Source organism: Ipomoea nil, unplaced genomic scaffold (genome assembly GCF_001879475.1).
Source record: "Ipomoea nil cultivar Tokyo-kokei standard unplaced genomic scaffold, Asagao_1.1 scaffold0146, whole genome shotgun sequence".
NCBI classification, from domain to species: Eukaryota; Viridiplantae; Streptophyta; class Magnoliopsida; order Solanales; family Convolvulaceae; genus Ipomoea; species Ipomoea nil.
This window is the reverse complement of record NW_017616574.1, coordinates 517,867-536,099: the sequence shown is the minus strand read 5'-3', so window position 1 is coordinate 536,099 and position 18,233 is coordinate 517,867. Positions and strand designations below refer to the sequence as shown.

Below are 18,233 nucleotides of genomic sequence, written 5' to 3'. Positions count from 1 at the left end.
AGAGCTTAAATGAGCCGTGTTGGCTCTTTATTAAATGAGTATTAATGACTCAATTTTTTTAAAAAAATATATAGAGCGTTTTGAAGAAAGAACATGCTTAATTTTTCTAAAACATCAAAGGCCAAACGTCAATGTTTGTAAAAATGACAGTTGCCCTGAACTGTCATTTTATCAAACCATTTTGGCATATTTGACAAAATTTTGGTGAATTTGTCATTTATCAAACAAGTCTTTAATCTTTTAGTGTAATTTGACTCAACGTGCACTGCAATGGTGTTAATGACTACACAAATATGAGTTAGCAAAATTGTACTTTCCCTACGGGCGATAGCCACTCCTGACATTATGGCACAGCACTATTGTATGTGGCAATTTCTTGAAGGGAATTCTCTAGGAATGAAAACATGAACTATGAAATACATGCATGTTACATTTTGATGTTGCACCAAACATTCTAGGTGAAAAATGATTAATACTCCCATCCGTATATTTGTTAACATGGTTTGGGCCCACAAAAAATGAGATCCACGTATAGATTTTTGTTGTGGACTTGTGGGCACTGATAGTCTATTGTTCATTTAATTTATTCTCTCCCATTTTATTTCTACACACTTATAATTGACAAAGCAAAGCTGAATTAGTTGTCATTCATCCTTCTTCTCAGTTTCCATGATAGGTCAACATCATTAGGGTTTGTGAGCTTCAATTTTAGTCGGAGTTTAAATTCGTATCTTATATTTATCTCGATTTACATTCTTAATATAACAATCAAAATATATATATTATTAGATATGATGGTAGAGGACTTGTTCTCACCCGACCTCAAACACCAAGTCCATTTGTCTTCAATTGGCTAAGCTAGTTGCCAAACATTAAGTCCTCTGCTTGCATGTTCTTAAATCAAGTGTTAAGTGTCAAGTATCAAGTCCTTTACCTGTCTCTACTCAACCAAGTGTTAGATGTTGAGTCCTCATTGCTGGTGATTCGCATGACATAACTTTAGTGACTCGTGGATGACATGTTGTATTGTCAATATGTTACAACTTTTCTAGGTTTATGTTGGGTTAACCCCTGTAAAACCACACACACACACACAACGCCTCGTTTGGTATATGACTGTTTGATGTTAGCTGATTGAGTTAATTAGAATGTATAACTATTGATTGTAGTAAGACGTTCGGTAAATTAGCTGTTAGCCGATAACTATTTGGTATAATTTCTTTTCTCAAAAAGCAAATTAACCAAACACTTATATTAATTTTTTAACCAAGTCAAACAATTAATAGTGGTCAAATAAATTAAAATTAGCTGATAAGTTAACTATTTTACCAAACAGGACCTTAATGTATACTTTATAGTGAGTACACAACTTTATTTCTATATTTTTACATAGTAATAATCAACTTCACATTTCATTAGCAAGTTTGACCTTTTTAGTTTTGAAAATTTCCATTAAGGGTAAGTCATTAAAAAAAAAAAGATGGCATGCATTGAATATATACAAAGCAAGGGTATTAATGGAAATTATTACTTTCAAAAAAATGCATTTGTAGATCAAGTTGTCATATTTATCTAGTCATAGTGAATGGTGGAGAGTGCTTCATATATAATTTTGTGATACAATAAAAAGAAATGATAAAGAAGTTAAAGCCAATATATATAATCCAAATGTTAAAAAGAAGAGACAACGACTACATATATAGTTAAAAGCCTAAAAGGTCTCCACTCCACACACAAAAGAGTTAAATTTCTTTTCTTGGTCCATCTATAAAGCTTGAGCTTATCTTTTCTCTTTGGCAAATGTTGGCCATACACTAAATTCTACTAGCTGCAGGATAGACATAATTGTCAGCCACATTTCTTTATGAAATTTGTGCAATTAAGGCCAAAAATATTGCATGCAAATTTTGTAACTACTTTCTAATTGGACCCCACTATTTCATGGGCACATCACTTAATCAGTAGTAAGAATGTGTTAATAAGTTCCAAATCATACCTAAAAGTAAACACATGATTTTTAGGTACAAAAATAATATAGCTAAGAGCATAAACATGTTATTGAGCAAATCTTTGTATAGAACACTTTGTCCCTATTTAAAATATTTTCGAATTTGGACAGAATGTTCGGCCTAGTGCAAGGTTTGAAGATTAGAAATAAGGTCATAACAAATTTATAATAGTAGCATAACTTAATTCAAATATTTTTCAAAAAATTTCAATTTCAATTTTAACAAATAATAAATTAGGGAACTACCAATTCAGAACTGAACATGCTTAACTCATTAGTTTAGCAAATAGTATTTGGAGAAGAAAAATCGAAATTACATGACCAACTATTTTTAATATCAAATTAGTTGAATTTCCTAAAATATGTTTTTTTTTTGTGTGTTTTCTCTAGGAGCTTCATATAGTCACCTAAACCAGTCAGAAATCTGATCATTTCTAGTTTCATAATAATCCCACAAGTTTCCCAATCCATTACTATGGCAAGAAGTTACATACACAGGACACGAAACATGGGTGCCGCCTATTTAATGCTCAAATTTACCGCTCTTCTGGCCGTTTTCACTTCCTTTTCAGTCTCTCTAATTCTTCATTCTTCTGGACACAAGCTAATCCAGTAAAGAGTTCTTACACCCACCATCTGTATTCAACTTTTAATCTTCTTGGACAAAGACTGTCCACTAGAAATTGGTGGCTCCTGTAGCTTGTTACCTTTGACCTGTATCCATTCTGTGTACAAAATAAAACCAAGTTTCTCTTGATAAGATGATAGTGTTATTGATGTTGAGATGTTCTCAGCTATATGTTGCTACTCTTAAATGCTCATTACTGCAATGCTGGAGAATTTCATTACCTCATTTTCTTCAAATGTTCAGCTTAGAGTGGCATAATAGGAGTCTATAGGCAATTCAAGAATCTGGGTGTTATTTATTTTCATCATTTTATGTTGGAGTGATGGTTTGGGTGTGAAAAATGGGTCTTTGGTGCTATGGGTGGAGAGGTGTATGAGGATTGGGTTATCCCATCCCAGTAGATGAGTGGAAAGTTCAATTCTTTGTATCCACATGATTGTGAGAGTAGGTTTCTTGGTTGCTGCTTCAATTGCAGCCTATGGAGTTAGGCAGCTTAGTGTCAAACCCCAAAGGCCACCCAAGCCTTCAGGTATTTTGTGTGTAATCTATCTTTGCATTGGTACCAGGTTTTTTGGGTTTTTGTCAAATTGCTTATGTTTCTTATTGAATTACACAGGAAATACTGAAGAACATACTAGGAATGAAGAGGAAGACAAAGAGCAGATTACCTATTCTAAGAATGGCCTCAAAGAGGTAATTCAAGTACCTTTAAAATCTCTATATTTATCAGATTATTTACGAATTATTACGAAATTGTCAGCGCAAATTTTTGAATTAAGAATACACTACTGTTCTTTTAACAACAGTAGCTAAATGTCAGTCTCCTATGTTCTATTTTGTACTAGTGAAACATAGTTTGTTGTTGGATTTCTAGCTATGTTGTTAATAATCTTAGTTGTGTTATCATTTCCATGTTATGTTTATGTACTATTGAGGGATTTTGTGCACCTTGTGATTATGCAGGGTGAGGTGGAAGAGGAGAAAGAAGAAGTTAAATTAATAAATGGGATTATAAATCCCACGTTGAGGAAATCGTTGGATATGGAAGATGACCTCTTTCCTGAATTTGAACATCTTTTATCAGGCGAGATAGAGTTTCCGTTGCCCAGTGGTATGTATGATGCAGAGAAGGAGAGAGCATATGAAAATGAGATGGCTAATAATGCAAGTGAGCTGGAAAGATTAAGAAATCTTGTGAAAGAGCTCGAGGAGAGGGAAGTGAAGCTCGAAGGGGAGCTGTTGGAGTATTATGGGCTGAAAGAGCAAGAATCAGATATTGTTGAGCTACAAAAGCAACTTAAGATTAAGGCAGTGGAGATCGATATGCTTAATATTACCGTAAATACCTTGCAAGCTGAGAAGAAGAGGCTTCAAGAGGAAGTTTCTAAGACTGTGGATGCACGAAAGGAGTTAGAGGTGGCGAGGAACAAAATCAAGGAGATGCAGAGGCAGGTTCAACTTGAAGCGAGCCAGACGAAAGGGCAGTTATTGTTGCTCAAACAGCAAGTTAGCGGGCTTCATGCAAAGGAACAGGAAGCCTTCAAACGGGATGCTGAGGTAGAGAAGAAGCTTAAACTTTTAAAGGAGTTAGAGGTGGAGGTTATGGAGCTTAAGAGGAAGAACAAAGAGCTTCAGATTGAGAAGCGGGAATTGGTCATGAAACTCGATGCAGCTCAAGCCAAAGTAACATCCCTTTCTAATATGACAGAGGTAATTCAGCTCTGTTGAGCATATAACCATTAATGTGCAATCCAACTATCAGCTTAGGCTTTTAGTTGAGATGGAGCACATACTTCAATTTGGTATCAGAGCCATGTAAAAGGTCATGGGTATTAGTTAAGCTAGTTTTACTAACTCGTTTTGAATTTGTTGTATGGTGGTGCAGAGTGAAGTGGTTGCGAATGTGAGGGAAGAGGTTACAGCTTTGAGGCATACAAACGAGGATCTTCTAAAGCAAGTAGAAGGACTGCAGATGAATAGATTCAGTGAAGTCGAGGAGCTAGTGTATCTTCGTTGGGTGAATGCATGCTTAAGATTTGAACTCCGGAACTATCAAGCGCCTACAGGCAAAGTAACAGCTCGAGACCTGAGTAAAAGTTTGAGCCCGAGATCCCAGGAGAAGGCTAAACAGCTGATGTTAGAATATGCAGGTTCAGAGCGTGGTCAAGGGGACACTGATCTTGAAAGCAACTTTTCACACCCATCTTCTCCAGGAAGCGAAGATTTTGATAATACCTCTATTGATAGTTCTACTAGTAGATATAGTAGCCTCAGTAAAAAGCCTGGCTTACTTCAGAAGTTGAAGAAATGGGGGGGGAGAAGCAAAGATGATTCAGTTTTTACTTCGCCATCAAGGTCTTTTGGAGGATCACCGAGCAGGATGAGCATGAGTCATAGTAGGCCTCGGGGTCCTCTGGAAGCCTTGATGCTCAGGAATGCGGGTGAAAGTGTAGCCATCACTAGCTTTGGGACAGCAGAACAGGAATTTCTTAATTCTCCCGAAACACCAAAGCTCTCCCAGGCTAGTAGAGTACATGATATGTCCCCCGATTCACTGAATACAGTTGCATCGTCTTTTCATTTAATGTCTAAGTCAGTCGAAGGGGTCATGGAGGAAAAGTATCCTGCATATAAAGACCGGCATAAGTTGGCAGTGGAGAGGGAGAAGCAATTAAAAGAAAAGGCTGAACGAGCAAGAGCTGCAAAATTTGGTGACACCTCGAGCTTTAAAGTGGACAGATCTATCACCTTGCCCCCAAAACTTACACAGATAAAGGAGAAGTCAGTTGTCTCTGGCGAATCAACCGAGCAGTCTAGTGATCCTAAAGCAGATTCTCAATCAATAAGCAAGATGCAATTAGCCCATATCGAGAAGCGAGCTCCTAGAGTTGCTCGTCCACCTCCTAAACCATCATCAGCTAGTGCTCCGACTACTACTACTGGTACAAATGCTTCAGGTGGGGCTCCACCTCCACCGCCTCCTCCACCGGGTGCTCCTCCTCCACCACCACCACCAGGTGGACCGCCTAGGCCACCTCCTCCACCAGGGAGCCTAGCAAAAGCAGGTGGAGGAGATAAAGTCCATCGAGCCCCAGAATTAGTTGAGTTCTACCAAACATTGATGAAACGGGAGTCAAAGAAGGATTCATCGTCGCCTTTGATTTCTTCCACATCGAACACATCAGATGCCAGAAGCAACATGATTGGGGAGATAGCAAACAAATCCTCATTCCTTTTAGCTGTATGTAGAATTTTCCATTCGATTCTTTACCAAATATATGTGCTTTATTTATCCAACTCTAAGCAAGAAAACGATTGTATTGATCAGGTGAAAGCTGATGTTGAAACTCAAGGCGATTTCGTCCAGTCACTGGCATCTGAAATCCGTGCAGCTTCCTTCTCCAACATAGACGATTTGGTGGCATTTGTGAACTGGCTAGATGAAGAGCTCTCCTTCTTGGTATATCCTTTTGAGCTTTAGCAGCTTTGCTGATCATATAACTGCATTTTAACTTGTAAAGTAATTGGCATTTATTTTGATCTTTTTGCAAGGTTGATGAACGAGCTGTTCTCAAGCATTTCGATTGGCCAGAAGGGAAAGCAGATGCATTGCGAGAGGCTGCATTCGAGTACCAGGACCTAATGAAACTAGAGAAGCAAGTTTCCTTGTTTGTTGATGATCCCAATCTTTCTTGTGAAGCTGCATTGAAGAAGATGTACAAGCTACTTGAGAAGTAAGTGACCTGTGCATATTCATATCTGACATCTTAGTATAGACAACATCCCAATCTTTCACTGTTTATGGGCTGAAAACGCGGGAACACAAGGTTTTTTTTTTTTTTTTTTTTTTTAATAGATATATTAGGTTTCATAGCTTACGCTAGACTACTCGAATACTGAGTTGATTCTGAACTTAAGAATAAATTATGCTTTATTTAGCGGATAGTAAACACTTTCTCCTTTTTGGTTCAAACTTTCAGGGTGGAACAGAGTGTTTATGCACTTTTGCGTACAAGGGACATGGCTATATCACGATATAGAGAATTTGGCATCCCTACAGATTGGTTACTAGATTCTGGCGTGGTTGGAAAGGTATGCATTTGAAACTATTTGTCACTCGAATGTCTGCAATAAACAACGTTCTTCGTTAGTTATACCATGAACACATTGTTTTCCTTCAAGTAACTTGCTATGGCCAAATTATGTTTCCGTTTTCCTGGCCTGTGAGCCATTCTCTTTCATCCATATTGCATTTAACAGGAGCACCAGTATTGAACTTTAGATCTCTTGGACACTTCTTTGCAGCAAGTGGATAAAAAAAAAAAAAAAAAAGACATTTTTATGATCCTGAAATGATGAATGGACATTTTCTGTTATGCAGATTAAGCTCTCGTCTGTCCAACTGGCTCGCAAGTACATGAAACGTGTAGCAATAGAGCTCGATGCATTGAGCGGGCCTGAGAAGGAACCAAACAGAGAATTCTTAGTTCTACAAGGTGTTCGTTTTGCTTTCCGTGTTCATCAGGTACAGTCTTGACTTCAAGAATGTCGCTTTCTTCTTTCACACGAAAACGAATCAATCAGGCCTTGTTAATACTTAATAAACAGACTACTTATTAGCTAGAGGTTTATGTTTTCAGTTTGCCGGAGGGTTTGATGCTGAGAGCATGAAGGCGTTTGAAGAACTGAGGAGTCGTGTGGCGACACAAACAGGAGAAGTAAAGCAAGAAGAATGACTTTGGATTTCTCCTGCTTGCTTGCTTGCTATTAAGTTTATATTTCATCATTTTGTTACTTGAGTATAGGAAACAACATTCATATTATACCTTCAGCTTACCAGAAATACAGAGATGCATAGATTACTTGAAGAAAAAGAAAATTCATGAATTTCTGAACAGTTTTGGTACATGAAAGGGCACTTGAATGAAGCAAGGAAAGAAGAGAACCTTAGAAAGTCAAAGGTGAAAAGCTCTTATCGACTTTTTCCCTTAATCCAGCAGCATCATTTGGTGATGCAAAAGCGAGTGCACCAGAGACCTGGGCGCCTGCTTGGATAACACAGCCCCAGTAGCGTAATGCAGAAGACAAAGATGCGGAACTTTTGGGGTTCACCACAACGTAGCAGCCAAATTTATCGGGTTCTGCAATGATAGAAGATCCTCTATGCATCATACACAACCCAGGGACACCTTCAAGAAAATTGCATTACTGATTGCAAAGAAGAAAATGGGAACCGAAATACCTCTAATGTTTGATCTAGAAAGTCCCATATCTCGGAACTCATTTTCCCATTCAGATTGGAATTTCTGCCGCTTACCGTGCCTTTGGTTGAAGGGAATTTAAATTTCATTCCCACTTAATTTCCACCAAATTTCAAAGGCCACAAAATTATCTTGTTTGGTTAAAAGGAATTGCAATTCCATGAAATTGCAATTCTCCCATTTTCATGGAATTAAAATCTCATGTCCCCTTGAAATTTTAGAAAGAAAAAAAGATAGTGATGAGACAAGATTATCCCTTTCTTTTTTTAACCTAAAATTAATGTCTAACAACAACCATGAACATTTTTGACTTTATACTACTTATTCCCTTTTATATTCCCATGTATACCAAACATTGGAATTGAAATTCCCAGTAAGTCTATTCCTGTAAACCAAACACTGGAATTTAAATTCCCACTTTATTTTCAGTAATTCATCTCCCATAGAATTGTAATTCATTTCCCACATAATTCTCCCTCTCCAACAAAACGCCTTGTTAAACTCATAGCTTCATCGACATATTAGTTAACAAACATATATTCGTATTAGTAGCATGTTAGTACTCAGTGCTTATGTTTATATATGAACTAGTATTTTTATACGTGATGCGCAAAAAATAGGTGCCCAATATTAATACATTATATTAAAATTTTAAATTTATTTAGATTTTAGATATTTAAATTATTCTAAATAATAATGATAATAATAATAATAATAATAATAATAATAATAATAATGTACATCATTTTTATAAATTTGATATTTATATTTATGTAATAATTAACATATAACTCAAATATTTAATGTGAATATATTATTATTAATGAAGAAGATAAATATATGGTGGATGCATGTGCACGGTAACAATAGTGGAAAAGATAACGGAAGTTATAACGGTAGGGGTATGTTTGTCCAAAATATTTTAATGTACAATCTTTATAGCATAATGTACAAAAAAACTTAACGAAAAAAACGGACATAAATTAGGGGTATAACTTTCATTCACACTTATTATGTTTTTAGATTTAGATTTAGGGTGTGTTTGGAAACCCGGAAAATGATTTCTTTTCCGGGTTTCCTGTGTTTGGCAAGAAGGAAAATGCTCAAAGTCAATGGAAAATAGAATTTGGTCCATGGAAAATAGACCCATTTTTAAGGAAAACAACTTCCCCTTAAAAAAAGGGGAAGTCATTTTCCGGATATTGACTTCTTCATTTCTTCACGTCAAAAACATTGACTTTCTTCATCTTCATTGGCATCTTCATCCTCTAGCTTTTAGGCTCACTAGTTTCCGACAGGTTTCCGCCGGAAACCAGAGGTTAAAAAAAAAAACATCTGGTTTTCGCCCAGATCTTGGTTTCCGGCGCGGAAACCATATGGTTTCTGTGCGGAAGTCATGGTTTCCGCCGGAAACCATGACTTCCGCACAGGAAACCATCTGGTTTCCAGCGTCGAAACCAGACATGGTTCAATTAATATTTTTTATTTTTTTAATAAATAATGTTATTTGATTTTAAAAATAAATATTATTATTTAGAATATTATTGTAAATTTTATATATTTTAAACAAAATAATTAATTATATAAAATGTTTAATTATACAATTCTACATCATTTTCAGAAAATGAGCCAAACACCAAAAGACAGTTTTCCATTTTGCAGCCAAACACAGGAAAGGAAAATAACTTTTGAAAAATGACTCATTTTCCAGAAGTCATTTTCCTGCTTTCCAAACGGACCCTTAGATTAGATAATATGATAGCATCAAATATCCAAGATCAACTTTCAGCTAAACAACACTCAACACAAAATGTTATCCGAGTTTAGGATTAGTCTGGCCTGAGCTGAAACCTAATGTATAAAAAAACAAATCACACAACTCTCTTCCTAGTTCAGGTGTACCTACGATTAGGACTGTTCCTCAATCACACACCTCACCCCAGCACAACACTCCTCAGAAGATTACTGTTAGAGCCGTCAAAACGGGCTTAGCCCGCCGGGTCGGCCCGCCCCGCCCCTACTTAGGTAGGGGGCTGGTTTTGAAAATAGAGGACCGTTTAGGAGCGGGCTTTTTTGGCCCGCCCCGCTTAGGCCCGCGGGCTACCCGCCATTATTTTATTTTATTTTATATAAAATATTTTTATATAAAATATGTACTTTAAAATTATTTTTATGTGTAATATTTTTGGACTTTGTAGTTGTGACTAGTTTGATGTTTGATAAACTATGAACTTTGAACTTTATGTAATATATTTAATGTTTGATTATTATGTTTTATGTGAGTTATGACTTATGTATCAATTTATTTTAATTAGTTAGATGTTTGATAAACAATTTTTTTAAAAAAAAGGGGTTTTGGCGGGGGCCCGCCTAGCCCGCAGGCCACTGGCGGGGCGGTCTGGGCCTCTCAAACCCAGGACCGTTTAGGAGCGGGCTTTTTTAGCCCGTCCCGTTTAGGCCGGCGGCCCACCGGACTTTTGCCCGCCCCGCCCTGCCAGCCCGTATTGACAACACTAATTACTGTTATAAAGCTCCCAACTTTATTTATTTTATATATTAAAGAAAATGAATTTTCTCATCATTCATCCTTGCAAAGAAAATGGAAACTCATTAACCATACAATTATCATAAAGAAATCGAAAATTCAAGCTAAAATGACCGGGAGCTTAACTAATTTTACTCCACATTCCACAGTCATCATTAGTACTAAGAAAATTGAAAATCATTTGGTAGGAGACGATAGAGGATTGAATATGTACATACCTGAGCATCGAAAACAGCAGAGGTGGTTTTACCAGAACCGCCTTTACCCAAGAAAGTGACCAATCTGGGTGGCTTATCAGCGACAGCTGCCGTGGCCAAAACCCCTTTCTTCCTCCTTGAAGGATTCAGTAATGGAGGGGGAAATCGTGTTTTGGGATTGAAGATGAAGGTAAAAAAGGTGTTAGGAGGAGTTGGGGATTTGAAGAAGAAGAAGCCATAGATTTGAAGTCTCCGAATCGAATGTGACTATGAATTGGTTCCTATTATTCTTTTCCTTTTTTTTTTTTTCATAAAAATTTGATCTTGAATGTTTGGCAACTCTGTTATCAAACTCCTTTTGCCTAATTTTATGGAGTGAAGGAATCCAACCACAATCGTTATGCCATGGAACCGTGTTCACCATGGATAGTGAACACGGTTCCATACGACGACGTTTTATTAGTGTGGGAGATAACGGTGCCACTTACCAATCACATTTAAAAAAAAAAAAAAATTAAACGCGCGACTATAGCTTTCCATTTTTCCACTCCCGGTTTCACTTCTTCTTCACGCAACCTTCTTCCACCATTCTCTCTGCTCTCTACTTCTACTCTCTGCTCTCTACTCTCTGCATCTTCGCAATCGCGATTTCCTCCGATCATTCTCGAAGTCTCTGTTCAACACTCGTTCTCTCTACTCTCAAACACCATTTCCCTATTTTCGCATTCCTCAAACAACACTTCGCGTCCTCCGTCGTTATCAAAAGAGACAGTCTCTCCATCGCTCATTCTCAACAGTTGCTTTACTTATCTTACATGTATTATGTACCTGATGTGTTTATAATTTAGGGTTTTTGTATTCTGTACAGATTTTGAAATTTATAAATGGGGTTTTGAATGTAGTGTTATGAACTTATGAATGTATATCTGTAACATTGTGTATATGTAGATTAAGCATTATGAATATGGAACTCTGTGATTAATTTTTAGTTTGTGAATATATGGTTTTAAGATTATGTATGTATAGTTATAACATTATGAAATTGATTCTTAGATTGTTTTTACTGCTGTTTATTCACTATCTGTGCAGCTTTGAATGTCCATAATGTCGCAACTATTATTGATACTCTGTTTCTCTTATGAATTTTCTGTTATGCAATTATGTATTTTCTGTGTGAGATTATGAATTTTCTCATAAAAGATTATGTATTTTCTATTGTGTTTATGAAATTACACTTTTGAGATTATGAACTTTCTAATATGGGATTATATATTTTCTGTGTGAGATTATGAATTTTCTCATATGAGATTATGAATTTTCTATTGTGAGTTTATGAAATTACAGTTTTGAGATTATGAATTTTCTGTTATGCAATTATGTATTTTCTGTGTGAGATTATGAATTTTCTCATATAAGATTATGTATTTTCTATTGTGTGTTTATGAAATTACAGTTTTGAGATTATGAACTTTCTGATATGGGATTATGTATTTTCTGTGTGAGATTATGAATTTTCTCATATGAGATTATGGATTTTCTATTGTGAGTTTATGAAATTACAGTTTTGAGATTATGAATTCTCTGTTATGCAATTATATATTTTCTGTGTGAGATTATGAATTTTATGTTATGATATTATGAATTATGTGTGACTGTTATTGATGAACAATATATTCTTTTATATAGAGTATGGCTGGATTTATTCGGCATTCCCCATCCCGCCTCTACTGAAATAAAGAATATATTTCCATCAAACTAATGTCAGTTTTGTGCTATATTATATGCTGTATATGAATTAATTGCTTTCTAATGTTTTTAATAACAGCAATGGACTCTGCTCCACGCAGAAGAACACGTGCACAAACAAGGCCAATCTTGAGCTCTCAAGCTGCGGAGGCATCACAACCCTCACAACCCTCACAACCACCGCGTGAGGAACAGAACACTGTGGACAAATCTAAAACAAAAACCAAGAGACAAAAATCAACACGCACCATACTGGATTCGCAATCTGCTGATCTATCCCATTAGCAGCTTGAGGAGCTGCTCCATAATGAAGTAATAAGAGAGAAATAAATGATAGACAAAAGGGAAAAGCAGCCATTGTCGTAGATAATGATGCGAAGGAAGGTGAACAGGAAGATAATGATGCGGAAGGGATTGCTACTCCCTACTTCAGCACGCGAATGGGACCAAAGACCATGTTCAAGCTTGTACAGAAACTACTGCCAGAACAAAAACAAGCTGTGCATGATATTGGATTTGGATCCCTGTTGAATCTTCAGTTGTGCATGAATGAGTCACATTTAGTACAGTTGTGCATGAAGAGGACATAGAGTACACTCTTGGCATTCCACGGGGAGAAAAGGTGGTCGTTGAGGGCCCAAAGTATGATGAACAAGGAAGACCAGAGTACAGAGCTCTGTTACAAAGCTGGAGGAAAAGGTGGAATATTACAATTGGTTCCCCAACCACAACTAAAATGGGGGACGTGATTGTTAACAGAGGAGATTATGGTGATGAATTTAAAAGGGACTTCATGGTCATGACTGTTTCATGCATGATGCGAGAGTTTCAGACACGCAGCTACAACCATAGAATACTCAACTCCTTGGTTAATGTTCATGAACTAAAGGAATACAAATGGTGTAGCTACTACACCTACAACTCTCTTATCAAGTCCATTGAGAAGTACAAGAAAAAAAGTAAAGGTTTTTTTACTGGACCGATGACATTCATACTGGTAAATTCTAGTTATACATCAAATGTCTTTATTGAATTCATTGTCTTTGTGTGATTATCTGACTTTCAACACAATGTTATAATATTACACATATATAATTCTGAAATTGTAAACATAGGGTTTTTGAGATTATGAGATTATGCATTTTCTGTTAACAGATTATGAATTTTCTGTTAACAGATTATGAATTTTCTATCATGCTATTATGAATTTGCATTTATGGATTTATGAATTTTCTACTAAGATATTATGAATTTTCAGTTATGATATTATGAATATAGTGTTCATATGAATTTATGAATTTTCTACTATGATATTATGAATTTTCTGTTATTTAATTATGAATTTTGTGTTAGGAGATTATGAATTTACAGTTATAGAATTATGATTATAACTTTTTTTTCCTTTTTCTTGAAAATTGTAGCTATTCTACTTTGATCGGGTCCAATTCAAAGGGATGAGAGTTGAGAGAACATACCCAAGCATAACCGCATGGACAAAAAAGCTTGCAAGACAAAGAGTTTCTGTAGAAAGAAGGTCAGGTGGATATGGGAAAGGGAAAGTTATCCCACGTGTTGCAAAGCCTACTACTGATTGTACCACTCACGCTATTGCTTCTACTTCAAACCAACCTACTGCTCCTGATGCTCATCAGACGGTCCCAAAAATCTCTGTGCCGCCATCCAGTGTTGACAGAGTTACACAAGTGCTACGTCGGCTTACTGCTGATGTCTTGGAGTTTGGAGAGGCAATGGCTGAAGTTGGCAAACAAAATGCACCTGTGGAGGTTATGAAGAACGCCTTTTCTGGCATTTCTACCATGATTAGCGTGGCTAATACGATGGACAGACCACCAACCCCAACCTCCTCTCAACTTGATGACATCTTCTTTGGCCAGGAGTCTTTCACAGAGGCAGTTGATGCTTTGGTTGAAGCATTTCAAAAGACCAACAAGCAAATGGAGTTTGAACCTCCATCATTTGATTTGGGAATTTCTTATACCCCGACACCATCGATTGAAGAACCACAAGAGCAGTGCACGTTGGATGAAGAGTAATTGGATGCCCTCGTTCAAAACATTGTGGAAGATGCTCCTGCTGCTTCAACATCTGAAAACCAAGAAAGAATTCCATTGATTAGGGTGCCATTCCCCAAAGATGTCCCTGGTGTTGCTGATGCTGCTACACCTGCTGCTGACCTTGATGATGTTGATAGGTAAACTAATGCAGTTACGAAATTGTGAATTTTATGTTATGTCATTAGAAATTATGAATGTTCTTATAGAATATATTTCCATCAAACTCATTCCTGTTATTATATTATTCACTACCTATGCAGCTTTGAATGTCCATAATGTCACAACTGTTATTGATACTCTGTTTCTCTTATGAACTTTCTGATATGAGATTATGGATTTCCTTCAGTGAGATTATGAATTTTCTCATATGAGATTATGAATTTTCTATTGTGAGTTTATGAAATTACAGTTTTGAGATTATGAATTTTCTGTTATGCAATTATGTATTTTCTGTTATACCATTATGAATTTACAGTTATTCAATTATGAATTTTCTGATATGAGATTATGCAATTATGATAATGTTAACTAGCTTCATGCATTTTGTGTAAACACACAGTGCATTTCTGGATAGTGAATCCGATGTTGAAGATGTCACTATCCGAAAGAGGCCAATTAGAAAATTCAAAAACATCCCGCTGAATTTGAGGTCACCTTTCTGGACAAGGAATGCACCGTTTGTTCATAATGCTAGTGTCAAAGAGAAGGTTGTATCAAACTATGCCTTCATGGCTGCTTCTCCAAATCATCCAGTAGAGTAAGTTTGAATCTGAATATTTAATAAACTTTTTATTACCATGAATATTTAACATTTATAAACATGTATTAATTTGTTTACTTATTTATCTAACTTTTTTGGTCTTGTAGTGAAACACTGTTTAGCTATGATGAATTCTCTATGACACGGTGAGATTTCCACACATTGAGCATTGGTGAAATTTTTAGCACCTTCATCGATATATGGGCGTTAAGGCTTACATTCCTCAACACAAAACGCGCATTGGGGAAGCCAAAATGCATCTATTTTGGCACATTAGTACATGTAAGTTGAAACCAAAAAAATTTAAAATTTGGAACTATGAATGTATGACTCTATAATTCTGAATATATAATTTAATCATTCTCATTACATATTGGACAACTTATCATTAATACGTATTTTTTCCCCTTAGCTTCAACTTGATCCAACTAATCAATGGATGAAGGATCTTCCACTTCAAAAGCGGAAGGAAAATTTCAATGAGAGGTTACGCTATGAAATTGCCAAGTTTAGGAATCTTGACATTACTGATGCTGATTTGGTAATTTATAATTACCCACGTTCAACTTCTATTTATTAATGACACTTTTTTTTTTCTCTATTCTAACTTCTTCTCCTTTTGACATTAGATATTTTTCCCCGTGCTTCGACACGGGCATTACTTTGTTGTGTGCATTAACCTCATTGCAAAAAAGGTTGAAATCATAGACAACAAAAGCCTGCCTGCTGGTGTTACAGAAATTGACAAATATCAAAATTGCCCCAGTTTACTGGTAAACTAGTGCATTTATGAAATTATGAATTTTATGTTATGATATTATGAATGCTCTGATATGATATTATGAATTTTCTATTATGATATTATGAATTTAAAGTTTTAAGATTATGAATTATGTGTAACTACTTTGATTTTTGTCCAGATGACCGCTTTAAAGGAGTACTTTACTGCAGAGAACTCACCCCTATTACGTAAGATACAAAAGCTTCCTGTAGAATTCTTGGACATTCACTAGAAGGAGCTTGACAATGTCATTGACTGTGGCATATATGTCATGCGACACATGGAATCGTACAAGGGGAATAAGCTAAATTGGAACAGTGGGTTCAAGAGAAACACTAGTGTACGTAAATGTAAGAGTATAAGATATATTAGTTTCAACTTACATTTACTTTTTTGTTTTTTAACATCCCATTAAACTGATTATTTAATATTTTTTTTGAAGGCTGACTTCATTTGGGAACTGAGAGCTAAATATGCGTCAAACATTATCACATGGGGTAAGAACACTGAAAAAATCAGGGTTACGAAGGCAGCAGGGAGCTCTCAAAGAAGAAATGAAACTATAATATTTTTGGGGTTTGAAAATGTTGTGAACATGAAGCAGTAAATTTGTGAATACTTCATTTTGAAATTGTGACTGTTGGTACCCTAATTTCAGAATCTCTCATTTTGTAATGTGAACAAATATTTTGCAGCTGTGAATATAAAATCTATTACTCTTAATTCAGGACACATATGGTTCATGTGGATTTATGAATTTTCAACTATCATATTATGAATTTTCTATTATATAGTTATGAATTTTCTGTTATGTCATTATGAATTTACAATTATACAATTCTGAATTTTCAGTTGTGTCATTATGAATTTAAAGTTATATAATTATGAATTTGCATGGTTATGAATTCAAAGTTATGTAAATATAAAAATCTGTTATTTTAATTTAAATCTATTGTGTAATATTAAATTTATTATAATTATATAGTCCATAAATTATGAACAGATAATCATAAATGTGTAGATATGGATTTATGAATTTTCTGTTATGTAAATATGAACTTTCTAGTATGAGATTATGAATTTATAGTTGTCAATTATAACTGTAAATTCATTATTACATAACATTAAATTCATAATGACATAACATTAAATTCATAATCACATAAAGGAAAATTCATAATCATATAAAGGAAAATTCATAATCTGACACATATAATTCATAATCTAATAGCATAAAATTCATAAGTACATAACTATAAATTCATAATCACATAAAGGAAAATTCATAATCACATAAAGGAAAATTCATAATCTGACACATATAATGCAAAACTGCAGCTGTACACATCAAACATATTGCAACTATATAGTTCAAATCTAAATATTTTGCATAGTATTCATCACATCACTGCTAAACATATTAAGTTCTATTAACACAATCTCAATCTATATCTACATTGTGGTCTAAATTCTTATTAAAATGAACAAACTGTGAACCCCCAGAGCTTGGATGTACGAGATATCCATCACGAGCAATCTCTGATATATTTTCCAAGACCAATGATTGGACAGAGCCCTTTGTAATTGAAGCAAGCTTGTTTGCAGCACTCTTTCTCCCCCTTGCTGCATTGTACTTCTTCTCAATAACACTACTACTTTTATTTCTCACACCTTTACTCCTCCGACTTGAAGGATCTTGTACAATACCACTTGAAAAAGACACAGCACCCTCAATATTCACATCCCCAATCTCAGCTTCAACGTTTTTCCTTGCATTCTCAACAGCTTCATCACAGAATTGTCTAGCAACACTATTATCTTGACTAGAAACAATAAGTCTTTGAAATTTCCTACTAATCTCAACAGCCCAAATTGAAGAAGGGACACCAACATTATAAAACACAGATACAATGTCCACATTTCTACCCTCAACAACATTTTTAGTCCATCTTTTTAGAATGTATTTATCGGAAATACTAGAAACACAGTGGACATGAAGTATACGTAAGCAATGGCAGCAAAGTATTCCCAATTCTGAAAACAGCTTGCAACTACAACATATATCCAAATTGATTGGCTTAAAAATTATTTCATGCCTTATAATGTCTATGTCTGGTCGCCACACATGATACTTGCACTTACATCCATCATTCAAAACCATTTCTTGATAACAAGAGCTACCTTTCATAAATTGTTCCTCGAACAAAAAATATATCTCAATCGTATATACCT

The 18,233-nt window shown here is 35.4% G+C and overlaps 2 protein-coding genes across 2 annotated transcripts; one reads left to right on the top strand and one right to left on the bottom strand.

Annotated features, from left to right (window-relative positions):
- Positions 1-2,520: 2,520 nt before the first annotated feature.
- On the top strand, positions 2,521-7,510 carry LOC109172759 (protein CHUP1, chloroplastic). The gene is made up of 9 exons (XM_019322017.1): positions 2,521-3,165; positions 3,253-3,329; positions 3,600-4,346; positions 4,522-5,877; positions 5,965-6,096; positions 6,189-6,370; positions 6,617-6,728; positions 7,018-7,161; positions 7,277-7,510. Exons 1-9 carry the CDS (start codon positions 3,069-3,071, stop codon positions 7,370-7,372), a joined length of 2,943 nt encoding a protein of 980 aa, XP_019177562.1. The 5' UTR covers positions 2,521-3,068; the 3' UTR covers positions 7,373-7,510.
- Positions 7,439-7,937, bottom strand: LOC109172767 (uncharacterized protein At1g26090, chloroplastic-like). Its single transcript, XM_019322027.1, has 2 exons — positions 7,879-7,937; positions 7,439-7,825 (listed from the first exon to the last, which is right to left on the bottom strand). Exons 1-2 carry the CDS (start codon positions 7,904-7,906, stop codon positions 7,584-7,586), a joined length of 270 nt encoding a protein of 89 aa, XP_019177572.1. The 5' UTR covers positions 7,907-7,937; the 3' UTR covers positions 7,439-7,583.
- Positions 7,938-18,233: the final 10,296 nt, after the last annotated feature.

Bases quoted from the DNA above. Each gene is read 5' to 3' on its own strand.
- LOC109172759 (XM_019322017.1), top strand. From the start codon at position 3,069: ATGATTGTGAGAGTAGGTTTCTTGGTTGCTGCTTCAATTGCAGCCTAT. The intron at 3,166-3,252 runs GTATTTTGTGTG...TGAATTACACAG, and splicing joins AAGGCCACCCAAGCCTTCAG to GAAATACTGAAGAACATACT. The intron at 4,347-4,521 runs GTAATTCAGCTC...ATGGTGGTGCAG, and splicing joins CCCTTTCTAATATGACAGAG to AGTGAAGTGGTTGCGAATGT.
- LOC109172767 (XM_019322027.1), bottom strand. From the start codon at position 7,906: ATGGGACTTTCTAGATCAAACATTAGAG. The intron at 7,826-7,878 runs GTATTTCGGTTC...ATTTTCTTGAAG, and splicing joins TTCTAGATCAAACATTAGAG to GTGTCCCTGGGTTGTGTATG.